Here is a 22,371-nt window from a genome sequence, read left to right as displayed (position 1 = left end):
TAAAATATTTTTTCAATTATTCAATAAACTCCCACAATGAAGTATCTCTAAATTTTGGGGGCTTTCATAGTTTAAGAGTTAATTATAAATTCCCAACTACACATTAAAGACACAAAACATTAATTATAAGAGAGCACATTAACATGATAACATGATGGAAATGCACATATACATATGCGCTTTCTCTAAAGGAGCAAACAAGCCTGAAACAATATAAAACAAATCAACGAAATTACCTCCAAAGCCTGAGCAAGAGCTGTGTAAGGCCACTGTTTAACACCTGATACAGATTTTGCCTTCTCTTGCAAGATCTGTGAAACAGCCATTTCTACAGCTCCTCCACCATGAACCAAGTATGGCTCTAAAGCTAGGTTTCGAGCAACACCAAGGGCATCTTGCAAGTTTCGCTCAACTTCATTAAGAATGTCCTTACTAGGACCCCGAAGAAGGATGGTGCATGCCTTGGGATCCTTGCACTGTGTGATGAATGTGAAATATTCATCCCCAATCTGTTGAAAGAAAAACCATGTTTTACCATCAAGAACATTCTTGTCACAAGCTTAATTGATTGTAGGCCAATTAATAGCAACATAATGTATAACTAATATGCTTTAGAGGCATGTAATTTAAAAGTATATCATGAGCGAGGTAAAAAAAAAAACATTTTCTGGAATTGGTGGAATCTGGGAGTTGCTAGTGGTCAGGGGATGAATGCCTTGAGGAGAATGATTATCAAAAGCCATAATGATTAACCAGCTGGTTATATGACAATATAAATACACATTAGATCCATGATTAATTAACAGGCAGGGTTCTGTGGTATGTATAATATCTCAAAGGAAGGAAATATTTTTCTAAGGATGCCCATTATACAAAGCATTAGACAGGCTGAGAGGAACTAGGGCCTGCAGTGATATGATGATGACAAAATTTAATCATAAACAGAGCAGTAACTGACCAGAAAGGAGCTTTCAGCAGTGAAGCATGTTTTCAAGACTTTGAAGGGTCTACAGTCCATAAACCTTATCAAGTACATAGGGTGTAAGGTAAAGTGTGGGGCCCCCCCTTGAGTGGTATATCTTTAAGAAAAATGTTTGATTGTGCCCGATTTCAAGAGCTTAATTGGAACTGAAGTTGGAATTTCCAACGCTCAACTAGAATTTCCAATAGTGTTAACTAAATTACTCAAATAACTTTATTCTAAAATCCAAATAATTAATTATTTTGAGGCTAACAAAGGGAGAAATAGCAAGATTGTCAAAGAATTTCTATAAAAATGCAGCTGTGAATGAAATGCAGGAAGGTCTTATTGTAACAAAAAGGCAACACTGTCTGAGTGATATGATAATTTAACTTCTCATTATTAATGCTATTCTTGTGACAGCTTCATTACTGTTACTATCAATTTTTGCGGAACAATTACAAACGTTTAATACTGCTGACAGCAAAATATTATATTTCATATATCTATTCTATTTGCTTTGTCTCCCGCGTTAGCGAGGTAGCGCAAGGAAACAGACAAAAGAAATGGCCCAACCTACCCACATACATGTATATACATACACGTCCACACACGCAAATATACATACCTACACATCTCAACGTATACATATATATACACATACAGACATATACATATATACACATGTACATAATTCATACTGTCTGCCTTTATTCATTCCCATTGCCACCCCGCCACACATGAAATAACAACCCCCTCCCCCTGCATGTGCACGAGGTAGCGCTAGGAAAAGACAACAAAGGCCACACTTGTTCACACTCAGTCTCTAGCTGTCATGTAATAATGCACCTAAACCACAGCTCCCTTTCCAGGTGTAGGAAGAGAGGAAAGTGATTGGTTCTCAGTGAATGTTGGTTTGCTGCAGGAATGCGTGATGTCTCCATGGTTATTCAATTTATGGATGGGGTTGTTAGGGAAGTGAATGCAAGAGTTTTAGAAAGAGGGGCAAGTATGCAGTCTGTTGTGGATGAAAGAGCTTGGGAAGTGAGTCAGTTGTTGTTTGCTGATGATACAGCGCTGGTGGATGATTCGGGTGAGAAACTGCAAAAGCTGGTGACTGAGTTTGGTAAAGTGTGTGAAAGAAGAAAGCTGAGAGTAAATGTGAATAAGAGCAAGGTTATTAGGTTCAGTAGGGTTGAGGGACAAGTCAATTGGGAGGTAAGTTTGAATGGAGAAAAACTGGAGGAAGTGAAGTGTTTTAGATATCTGGGAGTGGATTTGGCAGTGGATAGAACCATGGAAGCAGAAGTGAATCATAGGGTGGGGGAGGGGGCGAAAGTTCTGGAAGCGTTGAAGAATATGTGGAAGTCGAGAACATTATCTTGGGTAGCAAAAATGGGTATGTTTGAAGGAATAGTGGTTCCAACAATGATATATGGTTGCAAGGTGTGGGCTATAGATAGAGTTGTACGGAGGAGGGTGGATGTGCTGGAAATGAGATGTTTGAGGACAATATCTGGTGTGAGGTGGTTTGATCATGTAAGTAATGAAAGGGTTAGAGAGATGTGTGGTAATAAAAAGGTGTGGTTGAGAAAGCAGAAAAGGGTGTATTGAAATGGTTTGGTCACATGGAGAGAATGAGTGAGGAAAGATTGACCAAGAGAATGTATGAGTCTGAGGTGGAGGGAACGAGGAGAAGTGGGAGACCAAACTGGAGGTAGAAAGATGGAGTGAAAAAGATTTTGAGTGATCGGGGCATGAACATGCAGGAGGGTGAAAGTCGTGCAAGGAATAGGATGAATTGGAACGATGTGGCATACCAGGGTCGACGTGCTGTCAATGGATTGAACCAGGGCATGTGAAGTGTCTGGGGCAAACCATGGAAAGTTCTGTGGGGCCTATATGTGGAAAGGGAGCTGTGGTTTTGGGGCATAATACATGACAGCTAGAGACCGAGTGTGAACAAATGTGGCCTTTGTTGTCTTTTCCTAGCGGTACCTCGTGCACATGCGAGGGGGAGGGGGTTGTTATTTCATGTGTGGCGGGGTGGCGACAGGAATGAACAAGGGCAGACAGTATGAATTATGTACATGTGTATACATGTATATGTCTGTGTGTATATATATATGTATACGTTGAGATGTATAGGTATGTATATGTGCGTGTGTGGATGTGTATGTATATACATGTGTATGTGGGTGGGTTGGGCCATTCTTTCGTCTGTTTCCTTGAGCTACCTCGCTAACGAGGGACACAGCTACGAAGTATAATAAAATTATAAAAAATACATCATTTATTCATTCATTTTGCTTTGTCGCAATAAATACATACATACATGTACATATTCATACTTGCTTGCCTTCATCCATTCCTGCTGCTTCCCCGCCATGCAGAAAATAAAATCTCCCCCCATTCAGTGAGGTAGCAACAGGAAAAGAGAAAAAAGGCCACATTCGTTCACACTCAGACTCTAGCTGTCGAGTGTAATGCACCCAAACCACAACTCCCTATCCACATCCAGGCCCTACAGACCTCCCTATAGTTTACCCCAGACACCTCATATGCCCTGGTTCAGTCCTCTAGAAGCACGTCAACCCCAGCATACCACATCGTTCCAATCAACTCTTCCTTGCGCGCCTTTCATCCTCCTGTATGTTCAGATCCCTATTGCTCAAAATCTTTTTCACTCCATCCTTCCACCTCCAATCTGGTCTCCTGCTTCTCTCTTTTATTTTCATTAAAATTCAATGATACTCTCTCACCCCCAACTCTCATTTGCCCTCTTTTTCACCTCTTGCATCTTTCTCTTAACCTCCTGCCACTTTCTTTTATACATCTTCCAGTCATTTGCATTACTTCCCTGCAAGTATCATCCAAAAGCCTCTCTTTTCTCTTTCACTAATCTGAGAAATATGATGATGTAACAATGAGTAGTAAATTGGCTGAATATAGAAAAATCAAACCAGCAATCAAGCTAAAGGGACTGGAGCTCATCAGCCAAGACTGAAGTTCATCAATCAAGTTAATTTAAAAAGTATAAAGAAGCCACTGATTATGATATTGAAGCTCCTTGGTGTGTAAACTAGCCCCTGAGCTTGTAGACAGGTGAAGCCAATGGCCTTATAGCCTTGCAAGTTGCTGTGCTTGTAGACTGGTGATGTCACTGAGATTATAGACTTTGGTATTTCTAGAAGCCTCTGGAACAAAATCTTATGGGAAGGTATAGCAGAGTACCCCATTAATGGATTTCAACCATGCTGCTTTGTCTGTGGTTGGCCAGTGGTGGTAAGGGCAATAAGTATGGTGAACAATTCAGTTTGTAGAGTAGATGCCCATTTTTCTCTAATCTATTACCATTGGGCTGGATCACAATGGCAGCACTGCCTGCCCTCCTAGTGGCAGAGTCACAAGAACCATCAGTACAGATGCACTGGGTTATCTTTTTGTCAGTCTAGAGATTCTGCATATGTTCAACAGCACTGGTCTTAGCTATGTGTTGAAGGTAAAGATTATAAGTAAATAGTGTCTTTGGTGGATAAGTGGGTGTAGGGACGTCAATGGGAGTTATCTGCCAGGGAGGCAGGAAATGCTGCAACTTCCTAATCTTATACAAATTATGTACATCAAGCACTGTCATGTGGTTGGCTGTTATTTGAATCCATTTAGATTCACTTGTGCTATTACATATATGGTTTAACAATTCTTTAGAAACAACACTATCTGGATCACCAAAAAGAAGTTTCAGTCCTATCATAAAACTGACTTTAAATATTCTGTCTTCAATGCTGGGAATACCAAGTTTTCTGCATGCAGATTACATGATGTGACTGCCAGACTAAGGCTAGGCTATAGGTACTATTGGCACTTTGGCCTAACTGGAGATGCTAACCGTGTGAATTGTAAAGTTTGTGGTCAATGATCTGGACACAAACAAAAACCCTGTGTCTTAGAATGTGAAAAAATAGCCTTTTCGGGATAGATCTAAACAAACCCTTCAAGAAATATCACACCTTATTGTTAATAACAAGATACCTAATATTTTAAATTTATATCCACTTTTTGCATCTAGTTGGTAAAACTTACCATATGATACTATGTAATGTACGTACTGAAATATGAAGTGTAAAAGCTTATGTAATATCAACCCACTGGGGTCTGAGTAAGACCCTTTGTGACCCATGTAATCCTTTTGTACTACCATTCACAAGACGAGCTGGGGGTGCATAATAAACTTGCTGGGGACACCAGCACAAATCAGTATGTATGCACTAAACCTGGCAGCAGGTGCTTCAGTATGAAACCAATCTGACTAGCGGTGTTCTAGGTACTCAATAATCCTCTCCTGACTCAAATGAAGCAAGATTTCAATTCAAATTGGTAAGAAACAAGTAATCTGTCTGGAATGGTCTTTGGAATTCTTGCACACCCATGAGCATATGTTTGTAAAAAAATATATATGATGACATGATGTGACTATGATGTAAGAGTTCTATTAGATGTGGTCTGAGCAAGAAATATCAGCATTTGTTAGAATACTTCATACAAAGAAAAACTTTTGCAAATTCCAGTCTGAGTGACAAATACCTAGATCAAGATGCCATAGTTACATTGTTACATGTAAAGTAGAGAAATACTGTATGTGATATAATGTGTAGCTGTAATTTACCATCAGTGCAAATATGGAAAGATATGTGAGATGATCAAATCATCACATCTTCACACAAACATTCACATCACTGATAACATTCAATCATCCAAGTATGTGTAGAGAAGTTTGGAAGTTATCCTGCAAAATGTATTCAGAATCCACACATCATCATTACATTTACTGTAGTCATATTTCTGTCTAATCTATGCATATCTAAAGACACCCATATCAAAAGCATATATCTATAAGAGAACTTCTTATGTACTCTCTTAACTTACCTTCTTTATCTCAAATAGCCCTGCTCCTGTGCCTACATCCTCTTCTTTCAACTCCTCTGTGCGATTGGCAATCGTGGCTCCACAAGCACGGGCGATCCTGTTGTTGTCTGACTTCTTTACACGCCTAACACATGTGATACCAGCCTTGACAAGGTAATGCTGAGCTAGGTCCGATACACCCTTCTCCGTAATAACTATGTCAGGACGAAGGGCAATCAAGTCTGCACACATGGACTTCACATGTTCTTCTTCTATTTCTAGCATCTGCAATATTCAAAAGTGTTCATGATGTTCATGAGGATCAAACAGCAATTTTGAAAAATAAGGCTATAGAAAGTGAAATTACATTGATGTTATCACATAACACTAGCCAGTATTCTACATGAAAAATGGATTTTCATCCAAGAATCCTATATGAGCCTAGACGGGATAAGCCTTGGCCAATGTACTTAAATCTTAAATCGATTCTCAGCCTAGTTGAGGACTTATGCACAGCTCCTCTGATCAGTCATGTTATTTCAGGCCATAACAGGCCAAGTAATCACAACTGCTCAGCTGGTCAAGCACACAAACTCTGTAAATATCCATCACATGAGTATCTAAAACTTTCACCAGTTGGTTTATTTCGTTTCTGATTGGACAATATTTATGAAAATTTTATGAATTATACTGGGTAAAGGAAAGCTACCAAATGCAGAGGAGGTTCAATCAGGAAAGACATGTGAAAGAAGGAAGGATGACAAATGATCCCCAGTAAAGGTGGGTCTGCATCAAGGATTTAGGATGCCAAATTATCTTTATCTGTTTATGGATGGGGGTGGTGTGAGAGGTAAAGGCATTGGTCTATGGGAAAGGGGCTGGTTTACAGTTTGAAGGGGGTCAAGAAAATGGAAGGTGAATCAGTTACTGATTTACAAGATATGTTTCTGGTAACAGACTCAAGAAAAATTCCATAAGCTGGTGAAAGAATTGAGGGAGTGTTAAAGTACAAAGCTGTGGGTAAATGTAAAAGGATAAAAGGAAGGTAATGAAGTGCAGTAAAGATGTGAAATGGAACTGTCTGAATGTGAATGGGGAGGTCCTAGAAGAACTAAATGCTGTCGGTGCCATGGAGTAGACATGATGACAGAGGGAAACACTGGGAATGAAATATCACACTATAGAAGAGTGAGGCTACAGTCCTAGACACATTAAAGAGCAAGTGGAAGGTGAAGTCAGTGCCTGTTACAGCAAGAGTAGCTGTGTCTGAAGGTATAGCAGTTCCAGCACTGCAGTATGGTAGCAAAAGAAAGGAACAGGATGGATGTGTTGGATATGAAGTGCCTGAGGACAATATGTGTAAACCTTTCCATGGTTTACCCCAGTGTTTCCCATGCCCTGGTTCAGTCCACTGACAGCATGTTGGCCCCAGATTATCACAGCATTCTAATTCACTCTATTCAATGCACGTCTTTCACTCTCCAGCATGTTTAGGCCCCAATCACTCAAAATCTTTTTCACTCCATCCTTGTCTCAAATTTGGTCTCCCTGTTCTTGTTCCCTTCACTTCTGAGACATACATGCTCTTTGTCAACCTTTCTTCTCTCATTCTCTCCCATAAGTCTCCTTTCCGAGCTAACTTAATCACACCACTCTCTTCTCTAAATTCTCTCCTCTTTTTTGAAAACCTCTGCAAATCTTCACCTTTGCCTCCACAAGACAGCTCCCCCTCTCAGCATATTTACATCCAAAAGTCTCTCTTTTATACATCTATCAATCAACACATAATCTAATAATGCCCTTTGACTATCTCTCCTACTCACAAATGTATATTCATTTATCTATCTATTTATCATACTTGATCGCCGTTTCCTGTGTCAGTGAGGTAGCACCAGGAAACAAAGGAAGAATGGCCAATCCACTCATATACACATTTATATATCTATCTATTTATCTATTATACTTTGTCGTTGTCTCCCGTGTTAGCGAGGTAGCGCAAGGAAACAGACGAAAGAATGGCCCAGCCCACCCACATACACATGTATGTACATACACCTCCACACACACAAATATACGTACCTATACATTTCAACGTACACACATATATATACATACAGACATATAAATATATACAAATGTACATAATTCATACTTGCTGACTTTATTCATTCCTGTCGCCATCCCACCACACATGAAATGACAACCCCCTCCCCCCTGTATGCGTGCGAGGTAGAGCTAGGGAAAAGACAACAAAGGCCACATTTATTCACACGCAGTCTCTAGCTCTCATGTATAATACACCGTAACCACAGCTCCCTTTCCACATCCAGGCCCCACAAAACTTTCCATGGTTTACCCCCTATGTTTCCTATGCCCTGGTTCAGTCCATTGACAGCTCATCAACCCTGGAATACACATCGTTCCAATTCACTCTATTCCTTGCATGCCTCTCACATTTTCATATTTCTTTATCTATTTATTTTGCTTTGTCGCTGTCTCCCGCGTTAGCGAGGTAGCGAAAGGAAACAGATGAAAGAATGGCCCAACCCGCCCACATACACATGTATATACATACACGTCCACACACGCAAATATACATACCTATACATCTCAATGTACACATATATATACAAACACAGACATATACATATATACACATGTACATAATTCATACTGTCTGCCTTTATTTGTTCCCATCGCTACCCCGCCACACATGGAATAACAACCCCCTTCCCCTCATGTGTGCGAGGTAGCGCTAGGAAAAGACACCAAAGGCCCCATTTGTTCACACTCAGTCTCTAGCTGTCATGTAATAATGCACTGAAACCACAGCTCCCTTTCCACATCCAGGCCCCACACAACTTTCCATGGTTTACCCCAGACGCTTCACATGCCCTGGTTCAATCCATTGACAGCAAGTCGACCCCGGTATACCACATCGTTCCAATTCACTCTCACATGTGTATACTTATTCAATTTAAAACCAGGTATTCCCAAGCACCAGTCTTTTTTCTGTGCACAAATCCACAAGCTCTTCAACATTTCCATTCACATCACTGAATACCCTATGTACACCAATTACACCCTCAACTGCCACATTACTCACCTTTGCATTTAAATTACCCATCACTAATACCTGATTTTGTGCACCATAACTGTTGACAGACTCACTCAGTTGCTCCCAAAACACTTGCCTCTCATGATCTTTCTTCTCATGACCAGATGCATTAGCTCCAATAATCACTGACCTCTCGCCATCAACTTTCAGTTTTATCCACATCAATCTGGAATCTGCTTATCTACACACTATCACATGCTCACACAACTTCTGCTTCAGGAGTAGTGCTATTCCTTCCTTAGCTCTTGTCCTTTCACCTACCCCTAACTCTACTCCCAAGACATTTCCAAATCACTCATGCTCTTTAACCTTGAACTTAGTTTCACTCAGATAGAACATCCAGGTTTTCTTCCTCAAGCATATTACCTATCTACCCTTTCTTATCTTGGCTACATTCACACACAATTAAACACCCCAATCTGAGCCTTAGAGGTGGATGAACACTCACCATTTGACTCCTTTCTCTTTCCTCTTTAAGAAACTGAAATACAGAAAGGGCAGGGTTTCCATCTCCTTCAGGCCTTCTACGACACAAGGAGAATATGGAAGTAGAATTCTTTCTCCTCTATCTCAGGATATCATAATCTATTCATCTAACTTATTTAAGTTGAAGATTTGTAGAGGTTTTCAGAAAAGAAGACAGAATGTTGGGGTGAAGAGAGTGGTGAGAGTAAGTGAGCTTGGGAAGGAGACTTGTGTGAGGAAGTATCAGGAGAGACTGAGTAGAGAATGGAAAAAGGTGAGAACAAAGGACGTAAGGGGAGCGGGGGAGGAATGGGATGTATTCAGGGAAGCAGTGATGGCTCGCGCAAAAGATGCTGGTGGCATTAGAAGAGTGGGAGGTGGGCAGCTTAGAAAGGGTAGTGAGTGGTGGGATGAAGAGGTAAGATTATTAGTGAAAGAGAAGAAAGTAGGCATTTGGACGATATTTGCAAGGAAATAACGCAAATGAGTGGGAGATGTATAAAAGAAAGAGGCAGAGGGTCAAAAGAAAGATGCAAGAGGTGAAAAAGAGGGTAAATGAGAGTTGGGGTGAGAGAGTAACTTTAATTTTAAGGGAGAATAAAAAGATGTTTTGGTAGGAGGTAAATAAAGTGCATAAGACAAGGGAACAAATGGGAACATCAGTGAAGGGGGATAATGGGGAGGTGATAACAAGTAGTGGTGATGTGAGGAGGAGATGGAGTGAGTATTTTGAAGGTTTGTTGAATGTGTTTGACAACAGAGAGGCAGATATAGGGTGTTTTGGTCGAGGTGGTGTGCAAAGTGAGAGGGTTAGGGAGAATGATTTGGTAAACAGAGAAGAGGTTGTAAAAGCTTTGCGGAAGATGAAAGCCGGCAACGCAGTGGATTTGGATGATAATGCAGTGGAATTTTTTAAAAAGGGGGGTGACTGTATTGTTGACTGGTTGGTAAGGTTATTTAATGTATGTGTGTATGGACTTATGGATCTGGAGAAGGCATATGATAGAGTTGATAGAGATGCTCTGTGGAAGGTATTAAGAATATATGGTGTGGGAGGCAAGTTGTTAGAAGCAGTGAAAAGTTTTTATCGAGGATGTATGGCATGTGTACGTGTAGGAAGAGAGGAAAGTGATTGGTTCTCAGTGAATGTAGGTTTGCGGCAGGGGTGTGTGATGTCTCCATGGTTGTTTAATTTGTTTATGGATGGAGTTGTTAGGGAGGTAAATGCAAGAGTTTTGGAAAGAGGGGCAAGTATGAAGTCTGTTGGGGATGAGAGAGCTTGGGAAGTGGGTCAGTTGTTGTTTGCTGATGATACAGCGCTGGTGGCAGATTCATGTGAGAAACTGCAGAAGCTGGTGACTGAGTTTGGTAAAGTGTGTGAAAGAAGAAAGTTAAGAGTAAATGTGAATAAGAGCAAGGTTATTAGGTACAGTAGGGTTGAGGGTCAAGTCAATTGGGAGGTAAGTTTGAATGGAGAAAAACTGGAGGAAGTAAAGTGTTTTAGATATCTGGAAGTGGATCTGGCAGCGGATGGAACCATGGAAGCGGAAGTGGATCATAGGGTGGGGGAGGGGGCGAAAATCCTGGGAGCCTTGAAGAATGTGTGGAAGTCGAGAACATTATCTCGGAAAGCAAAAATGGGTATGTTTGAAGGAATAGTGGTTCCAACAATGTTGTATGGTTGCGAGGCGTGGGCTATGGATAGAGTTGTGCGCAGGAGGATGGATGTGCTGGAAATGAGATGTTTGAGGACAATGTGTGGTGTGAGGTGGTTTGATCGAGTAAGTAACGTAAGGGTAAGAGAGATGTATGGAAATAAAAAAAAGCGTGGTTGGGAGAGCAGAAGAGGGTGTTTTGAAATGGTTTGGGCACATGGAGAGAATGAGTGAGGAAAGATTGACCAAGAGGATATAGGTGTCGGAGGTGGAGGGAACGAGGAGAAGTGGGAGACCAAATTGGAGGCGGAAAGATGGAGTGAAAAAGATTTTGTGAGATCGGGGCCTGAACATGCAGGAGGGTGAAAGGAGGGCAAGGAATAGAGTGAATTGGATCGATGTGGTATACCGGGGTTGACGTGCTGTCAGTGGATTGAATATGGGCATGTGAAGCGTCTGGGGTAAACCATGGAAAGCTGTGTAGGTATGTATATTTGCGTGTGTGGACGTATGTATATACATGTGTATGGGGGTGGGTTGGGCCATTTCTTTCGTCTGTTTCCTTGCGCTACCTCGCAAACGCGGGAGACAGCGGAAAAAAAAAAAAAAAGACTCATGGTGAGGTGCTTGAGGATTGATGGAATGCCTGCATAGTGCCACTGAACAAAGGCAAAGGGGATAAGAGTGAGTGCTCAAATTACAGAGGTATAAGTTTGATGAGTATTCCTGGGAAATTGTATGGGAGGGAATTGACTGAGAGGGTGAAGGCATGTACAGAGCATCAGATTGGGGTAGAGCAGTGTGGTTTCAGAAGTGATAGAGGATGTGTGGATCAGGTGAGTGCTTTGAAGAATGTATGCGAGAAATACTTAGAACAGCAAATGGATTTGTATGTAACATTTATGTAGCATTATAGATATAGTTGTGCGGAGGAGGGTGGATGTGCTGGAAATGAGATGTTTGGGGACTATGTGGTGTGAGGTGGTTTGATCGAGTAAGTAATAGTAGGGTAAGAGAGATGTGTGGTAATAAAAGGAGTGTGGTTGAGAGAGCAGAAGAGGGTGTTTTGAAATGGTTTGGTCACATGGATAGAATGAATGAGGAAAGGTTGACCAAGACGATATATGTGTCAGAGGTGGAGGGAACGAGGAGAAGTGGGAGACCAAATTGGAGGTGGAAAGATGGAGTGAAAAAGATTTTAAGTGATTGGGGCCTGAACATGCAGGAGGGTGAAAGGGGTGTAAGGAATAGAGTGAATTGGAACGATGTGGTAAACCGGGGTCGACGTGTGGTCAATGGATTGAACCAGGGCGTGTGAAGCATCTGGGGTAAACCATGGAAAGTTCTGTGGGGCCTGGATGTGGAAAGGGAGCTGTGGTTTCAGTACATTATACATGACAGCTAGACTGAGTGTGAAAAAATGTGGCCTATGTTGTCTTCCTAGAGCTACCTCGTGCACATGTGGGGGAAGGGGGTTGTTCTTTCATGTGTGGCAGGGTGGCGGTGGGAAGGAATAAAGGCAGATAGTATGAATTATGTACATGTGTATATATGTACATGTCTGTGTGTGTATATATATGTATACGTTGGGATGTATAGGTATGTATATTTGTGTGTGTGGACATGTATGTATATACATGTGTATGTGAGTGGGTTGGGCCATTCTCTCGTCTGCTTCCTTGCACTACCTTGCTATCGCGGGAGACAGCAACAAAGCAAAATAAATAAATACATAAATTTATGGGTCTGGAGAAGGCATATGAAAGAGTTGATAGAGATGCTCTGTGGAAGGTATTAAGAATATATGGTGTGGGAGGCAAGTTGTCAGAAGCAGTGAAAAGTTTTTATCGAGGATGTAAGGCATGTGTACAAGTAGGAAGAGAGGAAAGTGATTGGTTCTCAGAGAATGTTGGTTTGCGGCAAGGATGCGTGATGTCTCCATGGTTGTTTGATTTGTTTATTGATGGGGTTGTTAGGGAGGTGAATGCAAGAGTTTTGGAAAGAGGGGCAAGTATGCAATCTGTTGTGGATGAGAGAGCTTGGGAAGTGAGTCAGTTGTTGTTCGCTGATGATACAGCGCTGGTGGCTGATCAGGGTGAGAAACTGCAAAAGCAGGTGACTGAGTTTGATAATGTGTGTGAAAGAAGAAAGCTGTGAGTAAATGTGAATAAGAGCAAGGTTATTAGTATTAGGTACAAGAGGATTGAGGGACAAGTCAATTGGGAGGTAAGTTTGAATGGAGAAAAACTGGAGGAAGTGAAGTGTTTTAGATATCTGGAAGTGGATTTGGCAGCGGAGGAACCATGGAAGCGGAAGTGGATCATAGGGTGGGGGAGGGGGCGAAAATCCTGGGAGCCTTGAAGAATGTGTGGAAGTCGAGAACATTATCTCGGAAAGCAAAAATGGGTATGTTTGAAGATATAGTGGTTCCAACAATGTTGTATGGTTGCGAGGCGTGGGCTATAGATAGAGTTATGCGGAGGAGGGTGGATGTGCTGGAAATGAGATGTTTGAAGACAATATGTGGTGTGAGGTGGTTTGATCGAGTAAGTAACGTAAGGGTAAGAGAGATGTGTGGAAATAAAAAGAGCGTGGTTGAGAGAGCAGAAGAGGGTGTTTTGAAATGGTTTGGGCACATGGAGAGAATGAGTCAGGAAAGACTGACAAAGAGGATACATGTGTCAGAGGTGGAGGGAACGAGGAGAAGTGGGAGACCAAATTGGAGGTGGAAAGATGGAGTGAAAAAGATTTTGAGTGATTGGGGCCTGAACATGCAGGAGGGTGAAAGGAGGGCAAGGAATAGAGTGAATTGGATCGATGTGGTATACCGGGGTTGACGTGCTGTCAGTGGATTGAACCAGGGCAAATGCAGCATCTGGGGTAAACCATGGAAAGCTGTGTAGGTATGTATATTTGTGTGTGTGGACATGTATGTATATACATGTGTATGGGGGTGGGTTGGGCCATTCTCTCGTCTGTTTCCTTGCGCTACCTTGCTAACGCGGGAGACAGCGGCAAAAAAAAAAAAAATATCTAATTATCTTTATCTATCTTTTATACTTGATCACAGTTTCCCGCAACAGACAAAGAAAGACCCATCCACTCACATATACATGTGTATGTGAGTGGGTTGGGCCATTTCTTTCGTCTGTTTCCTTGCGCTACCTTGCTAACGCGGGAGACAGCGACAAAGTATAAAAAAAAAAAAAAAAAACAATGTTGTATGGTTGCGAGGCGTGGGCTATGGATAGAGTTGTGCGCAGGAGGATGGATGTGCTGGAAATGAGATGTTTGAGGACAATGTGTGGTGTGAGGTGGTTTGATCGAGTAAGTAACGTAAGGGTAAGAGAGATGTGTGGAAATAAAAAGAGCGTGGTTGAGAGAGCAGATGAGGGTGTTTTGAAATGGTTTGGGCACATGGAGAGAATGAGTCAGGAAAGACTGACAAAGAGGATACATGTGTCAGAGGTGGAGGGAACGAGGAGAAGTGGGAGACCAAATTGGAGGTGGAAAGATGGAGTGAAAAAGATTTTGTGTGATCGGGGCCTGAACATGCAGGAGGGTGAAAGGAGGGCAAGGAATAGAGTGAATTGGATCGATGTGGTATACCGGGGTTGACGTGCTGTCAGTGGATTGAATCAAGGCATGTGAAGCGTCTGGGGTAAACCATGGAAAGCTGTGTAGGTATGTATATTTGTGTGTGTGGACATGTATGTATATACATGTGTATGGGGGTGGGTTGGGCCTTTTCTTTCGTCTGTTTCCTTGCGCTACCTTGCTAACGCGGGAGACAGCGACAAAGTATAAAAAAAAAAAAAAACAATGTTGTATGGTTGCGAGGCGTGGGCTATGGATAGAGTTGTGCGCAGGAGGATGGATGTGCTGGAAATGAGATGTTTGAAGACAATATGTGGTGTGAGGTGGTTTGATCGAGTAAGTAACGTAAGGGTAAGAGAGATGTGTGGAAATAAAAAGAGCGTGGTTGAGAGAGCAGAAGAGGGTGTTTTGAAATGGTTTGGGCACATGGAGAGAATGAGTCAGGAAAGACTGACAAAGAGGATACATGTGTCAGAGGTGGAGGGAACGAGGAGAAGTGGGAGACCAAATTGGAGGTGGAAAGATGGAGTGAAAAAGATTTTGTGTGATCGGGGCCTGAACATGCAGGAGGGTGAAAGGAGGGCAAGGAATAGAGTGAATTGGATCGATGTGGTATACCGGGGTTGACGTGCTGTCAGTGGATTGAACCAGGGCAAATGCAGCATCTGGGGTAAACCATGGAAAGCTGTGTAGGTATGTATATTTGTGTGTGTGGACATGTATGTATATACATGTGTATGGGGGTGGGTTGGGGCCATTTCTTTCGTCTGTTTCCTTGCGCTACCTCGCAAACGCGGGAGACAGCGGAAAAAAAAAAAAAAAAGACTCATGGTGAGGTGCTTGAGGATTGATGGAATGCCTGCATAGTGCCACTGAACAAAGGCAAAGGGGGATAAGAGTGAGTGCTCAAATTACAGAGGTATAAGTTTGATGAGTATTCCTGGGAAATTGTATGGGAGGGAATTGACTGAGAGGGTGAAGGCATGTACAGAGCATCAGATTGGGGTAGAGCAGTGTGGTTTCAGAAGTGATAGAGGATGTGTGGATCAGGTGAGTGCTTTGAAGAATGTATGCGAGTGATATACTTAGAACAGGCAAATGGATTGTATGTAACATTTATGTAGCATTATAGATATAGTTGTGCGGAGGAGGGTGGATGTGCTGGAAATGAGATGTTTGGGGACTATGTGGTGTGAGGTGGTTTGATCGAGTAAGTAATAGTAGGGTAAGAGAGATGTGTGGAAATAAAAAGAGCGTGGTTGAGAGAGCAGAAGAGGGTGTTTTGAAATGGTTTGGTCACATGGATAGAATGAATGAGGAAAGGTTGACCAAGACGATATATGTGTCAGAGGTGGAGGGATACGAGGAGAAGTGGGAGACCAAATTGGAGGTGGAAAGATGGAGTGAAAAAGATTTTGAGTGATTGGGGCCTGAACATGCAGGAGGGTGAAAGGGTGTAAGGAATAGAGTGAATTGGAACGATGTGGTAAACCGGGGTCGACGTGTGGTCAATAGATTGAACCAGGGCGTGTGAAGCATTTGGGGTAAACCATGGAAAGTTCTGTGGGGCCTGGATGTGGAAGGGGTAGGCTGTGGTTTCAGTACATTATACATGACAGCTAGACTGAGTGTGAAAAAATGTGGCCTATGTTGTCTTCCTAGAGCTACTCGTGCACATGTGGGGGAAGGGGGTTGTTCTTTCATGTGTGGCAGGGTGGCGGTGGGAAGGAATAAAGGCAGATAGTATGAATTATGTACATGTGTATATATGTACATGTCTGTGTGTGTATATATATGTGTACATTGAGATGTATAGGTATGTATATTTGTGTGTGTGGACATGTATGTATATACTGTGTATGTGAGTGGGTTGGGCCATTCTCTCGTCTGTTTCCTTGCACTACCTTGCTATCGCGGGAGACAGCAACCAAAGCAAAATAAATAAATACATAAATTTATGGGTCTGGAGAAGGCATATGAAAGAGTTGATAGAGATGCTCTGTGGAAGGTATTAAGAATATATGGTGTGGGAGGCAAGTTGTCAGAAGCAGTGAAAAGTTTTTATCGAGGATGTAAGACATGTGTACAAGTAGGAAGAGAGGAAAGTGATTGGTTCTCAGAGAATGTTGGTTTGCGGCAAGGATGCGTGATGTCTCCATGGTTGTTTGATTTGTTTATTGATGGGGTTGTTAGGAGGTGAATGCAAGAGTTTTGGAAAGAGGGCAAGTATGCAATCTGTTGTGGATGAGAGAGCTTGGGAAGTGAGTCAGTTGTTGTTCGCTGATGATACAGCGCTGGTGGCTGATCAGGGTGAGAAACTGCAAAAGCAGGTGACTGAGTTTGATAATGTGTGTGAAAGAAGAAAGCTGTGAGTAAATGTGAATAAGAGCAAGGTTATTAGTATTAGGTACAAGAGGATTGAGGGACAAGTCAATTGGGAGGTAAGTTTGAATGGAGAAAAACTGGAGGAAGTGAAGTGTTTTAGATATCTGGAAGTGGATTTGGCAGCGGATGGAACCATGGAAGCAGAAGTGAGTCATAGGGTGGAGGAGAGGACAAAAGTTCTGGGAGTGTTGAAAATGTGTGGAGGCTGAGGACCGTTATTTGGAAAAACAGGAAAAACAGATTGAAGAAAGACCCCTTCCACTCATATAACACCATATATATATATACAAAAATGGGTATGTTTGAAGATATAGTGGTTCCAACAATGTTGTATTCTTTCACCCCTATCCCCAGGGATAATATACATATATAAACACCACGCACACACACACACAACACACGCACACCACACATCATACATATTTTATTAACATATGAAAAATGTAAGAAACAATTTAGAAAACAAACTTTTAGCTTGAAATGAATGAAAAAATGAAGTCACATAATGGTTCAACCTCTGGCTATGGAAAAGGAAATGTACAATTTATTCACACAAACGTCAATAGCTAGTTCTCATCAATTTCACCACTGAATCAATAGCTTCAATGTCTAAGCTACATTTTTCTCCAACTTCACTATTTTCTTGTCAAAACACCATGCATGAAAAACTATCCTCAGTAACACAACTGTAAACATTTACTTCCCTTTAAAAGTTCTGGGGGAAGTCTGTCTCGATTACACTGCGGCGAGGCGTCGCGACGCTGAACAAATCACTGTCACAATATCACTTCTGCCCTTCACACCAAAGTTGTCTTACCTAAATCAAACACACAGAACAGTCTATCCCTAAGTAAAGTGGAGCCTCCATCAAAGCTATCTTAACTATATCAACTCATGGCATGTCTAACCCTTAGCTCTGGTTTTTTCTTTTTGAGTTTTATAATAATAATCTTTTGTGGAATAATAACATTAATACCTTTCAACATCTTTGTAGCACTGAAAAACTTGTTGATGTGTTTGCACTGTTTTTAGCTAAAATTATGAGAGGACTTTCTTTCCTGATAAAAGTGTGGTAAAGTGTGTGAAAGAAGAAAGTTAAGAGTAAATGTCAATAAGAGCAAGGTTATTAGGTACAGTAGGGTTGAGGGTCAAGTCAATTGGGAGGTAAGTTTGAATGGAGAAAAACTGGAGGAAGTGAAGTGTTTTAGATATTGGGAGTGGATCTGTCAGCGGATGGAACCATGGAAGCGGAAGTGGATCATAGGGTGGGGGAGGGGGCGAAAATCCTGGGAGCCTTGAAGAATGTGTGGAAGTCGAGAACATTATCTCGGAAAGCAAAAATGGGTATGTTTGAAGGAATAGTGGTTCCAACAATGTTGTATGGTTGCGAGGCGTGGGCTATGGATAGAGTTGTGCGCAGGAGGATGGATGTGCTGGAAATGAGATGTTTGAGGACAATGTGTGGTGTGAGGTGGTTTGATCGAGTAAGTAACGTAAGGGTAAGAGAGATGTATGGAAATAAAAAAAAGCGTAGTTGGGAGAGCAGAAGAGGGTGTTTTGAAATGGTTTGGGCACATGGAGAGAATGAGTGAGGAAAGATTGACCAAGAGGATATAGGTGTCGGAGGTGGAGGGAACGAGGAGAAGTGGGAGACCAAATTGGAGGCGGAAAGATGGAGTGAAAAAGATTTTGTGAGATCGGGGCCTGAACATGCAGGAGGGTGAAAGGAGGGCAAGGAATAGAGTGAATTGGATCGATGTGGTATACCGGGGTTGACGTGCTGTCAGTGGATTGAATATGGGCATGTGAAGCGTCTGGGGTAAACCATGGAAAGCTGTGTAGGTATGTATATTTGCGTGTGTGGACGTATGTATATACATGTGTATGGGGGTGGGTTGGGCCATTTCTTTCGTCTGTTTCCTTGCGCTACCTCGCAAACGCGGGAGACAGCGGAAAAAAAAAAAAAAAAGACTCATGGTGAGGTGCTTGAGGATTGATGGAATGCCTGCATAGTGCCACTGAACAAAGGCAAAGGGGATAAGAGTGAGTGCTCAAATTACAGAGGTATAAGTTTGATGAGTATTCCTGGGAAATTGTATGGGAGGGAATTGACTGAGAGGGTGAAGGCATGTACAGAGCATCAGATTGGGGTAGAGCAGTGTGGTTTCAGAAGTGATAGAGGATGTGTGGATCAGGTGAGTGCTTTGAAGAATGTATGCGAGAAATACTTAGAACAGCAAATGGATTTGTATGTAACATTTATGTAGCATTATAGATATAGTTGTGCGGAGGAGGGTGGATGTGCTGGAAATGAGATGTTTGGGGACTATGTGGTGTGAGGTGGTTTGATCGAGTAAGTAATAGTAGGGTAAGAGAGATGTGTGGTAATAAAAGGAGTGTGGTTGAGAGAGCAGAAGAGGGTGTTTTGAAATGGTTTGGTCACATGGATAGAATGAATGAGGAAAGGTTGACCAAGACGATATATGTGTCAGAGGTGGAGGGAACGAGGAGAAGTGGGAGACCAAATTGGAGGTGGAAAGATGGAGTGAAAAAGATTTTAAGTGATTGGGGCCTGAACATGCAGGAGGGTGAAAGGGGTGTAAGGAATAGAGTGAATTGGAACGATGTGGTAAACCGGGGTCGACGTGTGGTCAATAGATTGAACCAGGGCGTGTGAAGCATTTGGGGTAAACCATGGAAAGTTCTGTGGGGCCTGGATGTGGAAAGGGAGCTGTGGTTTCAGTACATTATACATGACAGCTAGACTGAGTGTGAAAAAATGTGGCCTATGTTGTCTTCCTAGAGCTACCTCGTGCACATGTGGGGGAAGGGGGTTGTTCTTTCATGTGTGGCAGGGTGGCGGTGGGAAGGAATAAAGGCAGATAGTATGAATTATGTACATGTGTATATATGTACATGTCTGTGTGTGTATATATATGTATACGTTGGGATGTATAGGTATGTATATTTGTGTGTGTGGACATGTATGTATATACATGTGTATGTGAGTGGGTTGGGCCATTCTCTCGTCTGCTTCCTTGCACTACCTTGCTATCGCGGGAGACAGCAACAAAGCAAAATAAATAAATACATAAATTTATGGGTCTGGAGAAGGCATATGAAAGAGTTGATAGAGATGCTCTGTGGAAGGTATTAAGAATATATGGTGTGGGAGGCAAGTTGTCAGAAGCAGTGAAAAGTTTTTATCGAGGATGTAAGACATGTGTACAAGTAGGAAGAGAGGAAAGTGATTGGTTCTCAGAGAATGTTGGTTTGCGGCAAGGATGCGTGATGTCTCCATGGTTGTTTGATTTGTTTATTGATGGGGTTGTTAGGGAGGTGAATGCAAGAGTTTTGGAAAGAGGGGCAAGTATGCAATCTGTTGTGGATGAGAGAGCTTGGGAAGTGAGTCAGTTGTTGTTCGCTGATGATACAGCGCTGGTGGCTGATCAGGGTGAGAAACTGCAAAAGCAGGTGACTGAGTTTGATAATGTGTGTGAAAGAAGAAAGCTGTGAGTAAATGTGAATAAGAGCAAGGTTATTAGTATTAGGTACAAGAGGATTGAGGGACAAGTCAATTGGGAGGTAAGTTTGAATGGAGAAAAACTGGAGGAAGTGAAGTGTTTTAGATATCTGGAAGTGGATTTGGCAGCGGATGGAACCATGGAAGCAGAAGTGAGTCATAGGGTGGAGGAGAGGACAAAAGTTCTGGGAGTGTTGAAAAATGTGTGGAAGGCGAGAACGTTATCTTGGAAAACAGGAAACAGATGAAGAAAGACCCATCCACTCATATACACACATATATATATATACAAAAATGGGTATGTTTGAAGATATAGTGGTTCCAACAATGTTGTATTCTTTCACCCCTATCCCCAGGGATAATATACATATATAAACACACACGCACACACACACACACACACACACACACACACACACATACATATATATACATATGAAAAATGTAAGAAACAATTTAGAAAACAAACTTTTAGCTTGAAATGAATGAAAAAATGAACGTCACATAATGGTTCAACCTCTGGCTATGGAAAAGGAAATGTACAATTTATTCACACAAACGTCAATAGCAGTTCTCATCAATTTCACCACTGAATCAATAAGCTTCAATGTCTAAGCTACATTTTTCTCCAACTTCACTATTTTCTTGTCAAAACACCATGCATGAAAACTATCACTCCAGTAACACAACTGTAAACATTTACTTCCCCTTTAAAAAGTTCTGGGGAAGTCTGTCTCGATACACTGCGGCGAGGCGACGCGACGCTGACACAATCACTGTCACAATATCACTTCTGCCCTTCACACCAAAGTTGTCTTACCTAAATCAAACACACAGAACAGTCTATCCCTAAGTAAAGTGGAGCCTCCATCAAAGCTATCTTAACTATATCAAACTCATGGCATGTCTAACCCTTAGCTCTTGTTTCTTTTTGAGTTTTATAATAATAATCTTTTGTGGAATAATAACATAATACACTTCCACATCTTTGTAGCACTGAAAAACTTGTTGATGTGTTTGCACTGTTTTTAGCTAAAATTATGAGAGGACTTTCTTTCCTGATAAAAGTGTGGTAAAGTGTGTGGAAGAAGAAAGTTAAGAGTAAATGTCAATAAGAGCAAGGTTATTAGGTACAGTAGGGTTGAGGGTCAAGTCAATTGGGAGGTGAGTTTGAATGGTGAGAGGCTGGAGGAAGTGAAGTGTTTTAGATATCTGGGAGTGGATCTGTCAGCGGATGGAACCATGGAAGCGGAAGTGGATCATAGGGTGGGGGAGGGGGCGAAAATTTTGGGAGCCTTGAAAAATGTGTGGAAGTCGAGAACATTATCCCGGAAAGCAAAAATGGGTATGTTTGAAGGAATAGTAGTTCCAACAATGTTGTATGGTTGCGAGGCGTGGGCTATGGATAGAGTTGTGCGTAGGAGGATGGATGTGCTGGAAATGAGATGTTTGAGGACAATGTGTGGTGTGAGGTGGTTTGATCGAGTAAGTAACGTAAGGGTAAGAGAGATGTGTGGAAATAAAAAGAGCGTGGTTGAGAGAGCAGAAGAGGGTGTTTTGAAGTGGTTTGGGCACATGGAGAGAATGAGTGAGGAAAGATTGACCAAGAGGATATATGTGTCGGAGGTGGAGGGAACGAGGAGAAGAGGGAGACCAAATTGGAGGTGGAAAGATGGAGTGAAAAGGATTTTGTGTGATCGGGGCCTGAACATGCAGGAGGGTGAAAGGAGGGCAAGGAATAGAGTGAATTGGAGCGATGTGG

At 41.9% G+C, this 22,371-nt stretch overlaps 1 protein-coding gene across 1 annotated transcript in view; it reads right to left on the bottom strand.

Moving 5' to 3' along the window:
- Positions 1-22,371, bottom strand: part of CCT3 (chaperonin containing TCP1 subunit 3) — a 117,336-nt gene that overhangs the window by 44,873 nt on the left and 50,092 nt on the right. The window contains exons 7-8 of the mRNA XM_071672123.1: positions 5,888-6,151; positions 237-509 (exon numbers count right to left, since the gene is read on the bottom strand). Of these exons, the coding sequence (XP_071528224.1) occupies positions 237-509; positions 5,888-6,151 (537 nt within the window). The remainder of the gene's footprint in view (positions 1-236; positions 510-5,887; positions 6,152-22,371) is intronic.

This window comes from Panulirus ornatus, chromosome 17 (genome assembly GCF_036320965.1).
Source record: "Panulirus ornatus isolate Po-2019 chromosome 17, ASM3632096v1, whole genome shotgun sequence".
NCBI lineage: Eukaryota > Metazoa > Arthropoda > Malacostraca > Decapoda > Palinuridae > Panulirus > Panulirus ornatus.
Note: the sequence above shows the minus strand (reverse complement) of the source record. Positions and strands in the feature narration are given on the sequence as shown.